Source organism: Caenorhabditis briggsae (assembly GCF_000004555.2).
Source record: "Caenorhabditis briggsae complete genome, chrI, whole genome shotgun sequence".
NCBI classification, from domain to species: Eukaryota; Metazoa; Nematoda; class Chromadorea; order Rhabditida; family Rhabditidae; genus Caenorhabditis; species Caenorhabditis briggsae.
Window position 1 is genome coordinate 9,835,223 of NC_013489.2, and position 5,641 is coordinate 9,840,863.

The 5,641-nt window shown below is 37.2% G+C and overlaps 3 protein-coding genes across 3 annotated transcripts in view; 2 read left to right on the top strand and 1 right to left on the bottom strand.

The window, feature by feature from the left end:
* The window catches only part of Cbr-nuo-2, a gene marked incomplete at both ends in the record, with an annotated part of 9,121 nt that extends 7,442 nt beyond the window's left edge, over positions 1 to 1,679 (top strand). Inside the window, one exon of the mRNA XM_002640122.1 lies at positions 1,361 to 1,679. Coding sequence (XP_002640168.1) covers positions 1,361 to 1,679 — 319 coding nt within the window. The remainder of the gene's footprint in view (positions 1 to 1,360) is intronic.
* Positions 554 to 1,269, top strand: CBG29118 (the record flags this gene model as incomplete). The annotated part of the gene is made up of 3 exons (XM_045240648.1): positions 554 to 671; positions 719 to 888; positions 1,075 to 1,269. 3 exons carry the CDS (start codon positions 554 to 556, stop codon positions 1,267 to 1,269), a joined length of 483 nt encoding a protein of 160 aa, XP_045100828.1.
* A 1,422-nt stretch (positions 1,680 to 3,101) lies between the features above and the next one.
* CBG12673 lies at positions 3,102 to 5,497 on the bottom strand (the record flags this gene model as incomplete). The annotated part of the gene is made up of 4 exons (XM_045240655.1): positions 3,102 to 3,742; positions 3,792 to 4,484; positions 4,995 to 5,408; positions 5,452 to 5,497. The coding sequence occupies 4 exons, from the start codon at positions 5,495 to 5,497 to the stop codon at positions 3,102 to 3,104; spliced, it is 1,794 nt and encodes a 597-aa protein (XP_045094940.1).
* Positions 5,498 to 5,641: the final 144 nt, after the last annotated feature.

Below are 5,641 nucleotides of genomic sequence, written 5' to 3' on the forward strand. Positions count from 1 at the left end.
TTTCCAGTGTTGTTTTTTCATAATTAAATTCTTGCAGGCAAAAACGGCGCAAAAATCAACGAAATCAAGTTGAGTTCAAATGTAGACGTTCGTTTTGAGAGAGGCGACGAATTAGGAAAATACGAATCGGACTGTGAAGAAACTGCAGTTTTTGTTACAGGTGAATGAATTAATTAAAATTCATTTTGCTTGTAAATATGATGTTTTGATTTCAGGCAACTTTCAACAAATTCTAACTGGTGTGCGTCTTATCTTCGACAGGTTGAACTCAAAAGGTCAGAAGACACTGTACGATGACCCAAGGACTCATCAATTCGCTGAATCTCTTATGGAATCATTCTGAAACGGTCCAGAGTCCTCTTCCGCGTCCGAAGCGAGAGATACGCCAACCTCCCACGTTGGCGCATAAACGGATATGCTTGCGTCTTCTTTGTGCCCGGCGACCGACCGATTGATAACTTTTATATTTTCTTCTGTTTTACTATTACATTTTCGCTTGATTTAATAAAAAATATACTGTTGACACTGTTCATTTTTTTCTACATTTCAGAAAATGCTGGGTAGTGTAATCCGGCAGGCAGTTTCGAGACAAGTCATCAGAAAGTCTCCAATCTCCACAACTTCTGTTGTATCACAAACTATCGAAACCAAGACAGATGCTCCGAAAAAACGTACAACTCAAAACGGAAACCATTTTTTTAAAAAATCGAATTTACAGCAACTATCTGGAAGATTGACGAGAAGAAGCGTGAGCGATTAGCTAACTTTGGAAAGTATGCTGCCGAGTGCTTGCCGAAATTCGTGCAGAAAGTACAATTCGCTGCAGGAGATGAGCTGGAACTCTTGATTCATCCTTCTGGAGTCGTCCCAGTTCTTTCGTTCCTCAAGGTGAGATTTCTAATTTTTCAAAAAAAAAATTAAAAGTAATTTTTCAAATACTAATTCTCGCTGAAATCAAAGAATGATTTGACTTGCAAATTGCAGGTTGTAATGCTTAGTTGTAAAGTTGTAATGCTATAAAAACTTTTCTTCTATCATCGTTTATGAATATTTTCAAATTTCTTCATTTTTCAGGGAAACCATTCTGCCCAGTTCACCAACCTAACTTTCATCACTGGAATGGATGTTCCAACCCGCAAGAACCGTCTTGAGGTCATCTACGCTCTTTACTCGGTTCGATTTAACGCGAGAGTTCGTGTTCGCACCTACACTGACGAAATTGCCCCAATCGATTCTGTTACCCCAGTTTTCAAGGGAGCTGATTGGTGAGTTATCATTTTTATGAGAAAAAAGTATTGTAAAAGCGAAAGTTTGAAGATTTATTCAACTTCCAAAAGTTATATCAAAGAACGATTTCCAGGTACGAGCGTGAAGTATACGACATGTACGGAGTATGGTTCAATAATCATCCGGATCTTCGCCGAATCCTCACTGACTATGGATTCGAGGGACATCCGTTCCGCAAGGATTATCCACTCTCTGGATACAATGAAGTCCGTTATGATCCAGAATTGAAGCGTGTCGTCTACGAACCATCGGAGATGGCCCAAGAATTTCGTAAATTCGATTTGAACTCTCCATGGGAGACATTCCCAGCTTTCCGCAATCAATCGATTACCAGTGGATACGAAACTATTCTTGAAACTGTTACTGAGAAACCAGCTACACAGAACAAGTAGATAATTTTTTTATTTTTTGTGGGCTTCCGTTTTTTAACCGATAAATAGAGTCTTCATTGTTATAGTGTCGATATTTGTGAAACATAAAAACGACTTCATTATCCAGATTTTGTTCGTGCTCTCCTTCTTTTCTGAATTCTACGTAACTTGCGATTTTCGTTTTTTTTGTTTCAATCCATCATTTCAATCCTTCAAAAATAAGCAAGTCAGAGTTGGAAGTGCAAACTTGGTTCATCAGCCTCATCCATGATCAAAAGTATCCAACTGCAAGATGGGCGAAAAGGTTCAGCGAAATCGTTGGAGTCGAAGTGGAACTGGTAGTTTCCTTTTGTTGGAACGGATAGCTTATTCTTCAAAGTTTAGCTCATCAAAGGAACAATCATGTTCATTCTGGCTCTTTTGGTCGTTCTCAAAGAGCCTCACTACTTGGCGAATAGTCTACTTGTAGCAGCTCCAATCGTTTTGACATATTGCGAGCCATCGGAAAGACTATCCTCTGGAATCATGTTCATTTACTGGACACTTTTCGGATTCTTCGTCCTATTTGATCGTATTCTTGAGTACATTCCGTTGTACTACATTTTCAAACTGGCGGTCTTCATCGGCCTATTTCTGCCACCTTCCAATCCAACAATTGAACTCATCCATAACAAAGTGAAAAACGTTCAAGAAAAATAAACTTGTGCCTCTTCTTATATATTTTTTTCCTTATGTTTTCTGTCGGTATTTGAAAACCCGAATTTCTAATTTCAGGATTTAAGTTTCGTAATTCTCTCCGTACATTGCGAACTTTCGAATTTTCTGGTTTCTAGATCACAAATGGAAATTTTCACAAAAACTGAAAAAAAAATCACTAAATTCACAAATTCAATAATTTCAAAAAACGAAAATCTGCCATTCAAAATTTACTGAAAATTCAAAAAAGTGACAAATTGAAGAATTCCTGATAATTCGGAATTTATCAAAAAGCAAATTTGGAAAATTTTCGGAATTCGAAAATTGAAACTTCTGAAAATCGAGTTTTTTAAAATCAGGATCAAAATTTCATGTTTAACAGGGATTTTCAAAAAGTTTGAAAATCAAATTTTTGGATTTTCAGCCAAAATTAGAATTTATCAATTCAAAAAATTATAATTTTCAAAAAAAAACCAAAAACTTCCGGAATACCTAGAATTTGAAATTAAAGAAGTTTAGGGATTTAGAAAGTTTGAAATCGGAATTTTGGATTTCCGGTCAAAATTGAAATGTAACAAAGTTCAAAAAATCAACGTTTCAAAAAACGAAATTCGAGAAGTTTATGAATTTTCGATATCAATGTCTGACCTGCATGTTTTTATTACAACAATTAGACAATTACACAATTACACATTTATTTTCTAATAATTCAAAAAAGAATCCATGAATACTAGTGGGGGTTATTTTCTAGTTCAACTGAGAGCTGGTGGATCCATCACCAGTCGTCGCCTCGGATTTCGACTTCTCCGTGTCCTTTTTCGACTTTGACTTCTTCGATTTGGAGCTCTTGGAACTCTCCTCACCCTTCTTTCCCTTCTTTCCACCTTTCTTTCCTCCCTTCTTCTTATTTTTTCCACCCTTGCTGCTCTTCGAATCACTTCCCTTTCCTCCCTTCTTTCCCTTCTTCTTATATTTATCGAACACAGATTTGGAACGATAATAAACGAAGCAAACGAGCGAGATGATCATGAAGACACCAGCACAGACCAGAGAAATAATAAGAACAGTCTTCCAGAATGAAGAAACTTCTGGACGAAGTGCACGAAGTGGATTGTAGTAGCACACATGATTCTTATCATTCTCATAAACACAAACTGAACTTCCATCGGGAGAACAATCAGCGTTTATGGTGCACTTGGATCCAGAAACCTTTGTCATGCTGTCTCCATTATTGTGGAATTTTCCAACAATAATCAGCTTCTTAGTATCTGCATTGCAGAATGCGTAAGAGAAACCAGGCTGAATAGGATTAGCCGGATTGCATGGGAATTCCGTTTCGTAGAGGTTTTTGCCGAGATCAACTTTGGTGCCGTTTTCCGAAATAGACACTGAAAAAATTTAATTTTTAGAAATAACCTTATTCTATTTGTAACTTACATGGTGGACAGCAATGACCATGAACACAACGTCCTCCTTTCTTTGGACAAGTTCCTGAATGAATATTATCCTTCGAGTATCCAGTGCATTTTGGTTCGTTGAACAATGGAGTAACAAGATCCGGACATTGCCAGAGTTTGTTTTCCATGTCTTTGCAACACACGTTCTTTCCACTATCATCACACCACAAATTCCATTTGGCATCCTTTACGAGAACATCTCCAGTACAGTCCGACATCTGAGTACAATTCTTGATTGGGGTCTCCGTTTTTCCAAGTCGGCATTCTGGATTCCTCTCGAAACAACAAAGTTTACGAGATGGATCAGATGGGAAGTAGGAAAGACAATGGGGGTTGAAGTCAAAGCTGCCCTTTGAAACACCAGCTCCCTGACATCCGGTATTTTCATGACAAGGCTGACTATTGGTATTCAAAACCGCCCGGGAGTGTTCCATTCCTTTGGGACACGAGTCAACTGAAAGAATATTGTGTATTAGAAAAATAGAAAGTGATATTTGGTTACCGTGGACACAAATCCCTGATACTTTCTTGCCACTTGTTTCGTTGTAGTATGTTATTTTGTCTTTTTCTTCATGACAAACTTGATCCATACTCTTACAATCGTAGTGCGAGGTGCATAACTTGAGACCGTTGTCATGCTCAACGTGCTTCATGTTTTCAGGAAGATCCGGATCTGAAAACGTTCAATTACATTCTTTCTCTTTGAAGGGGGACTTAAACCCCAAATAATGTTGTTTGCTTTTATATTTCTTCCTAACCAGCTAGGTGGTGCCCTTTGGCGCGATTTCGTCTAATTTTTTCTTAACGGGTCACGTAAATCTAAATTTATTTTTCAAATTTTCCAAAAGCGGACAGAGTGACACGGAGACCAACAGACGCATCTAGCGTTTTATATATAAGGAAGATATTATTTTGAAAAAATTCCATTTTTTCGTATTTTTCCGTTATGAATTATGAAAATAATAAATAAATTATTCCTAAATCATAATGATACCAAAAATTAAGAAAAAAGCTAATAAGAAAACTCTCAAAAAAGAAAGAAAATTACAAAACTTCGCTTCAATTCGCTATAGTTTTAAGACGATACATAATTTTTAAACATTGAAATACAATAAAATTTGAAAACGGAGCCCCCTTTAAAAAATTAAAAAAAAAAACATAATCAGTAAAAAATTCAACATACGTTTGTAGCAAAATCGAATCGATTTCCCATTGAGACTTTCATCCAGAAATGGTACCGTACCCTTTTCATAGCTCGGATTCCAGACGGCATCACAGAATTGTCCGTCATCACAATCAGAGTTCTTTTGGCATTTTTTATGCTTCCTGTTCTCCCATTCGATTGGAAGATGCGTCTCACCTGGTACTTTCAATGTGTACGAGTTCGGAAGTGCTGAAAAAAGATTAGTCATTCTTCTATGGTGATCACAACACTTACGACAAGCAACTCCATGTTCGCCAGACTTTATATGCCAACGTCTGTACCAGAGATCTTTTGGTAATTCGGCTTCGCCAAGATACTTGTATAACCAACCACCATTTCCTTCATGATGCTTTGTATACAATCCAGTGGAAGGGCAGAAATATTCAGTTTGAACTAAGAGAGTAATACATCTTTTATTAAAACTTTGCCCACCTACCACAGCACGCCATTATGGTACTTCCAGGATTCGAGCTATCCTTCATATCACGGTAGCATATCTCATTGTTATGCTTACATTTTTGATCTTTGCCACAATGGCTGGTAAAAGATTTATCATCCGGGCACGCTGAAAACAAGTAAATTTTTGTTTATTGTCGAAGTAAAGCGGACTCGCATGAAGTGTCAGG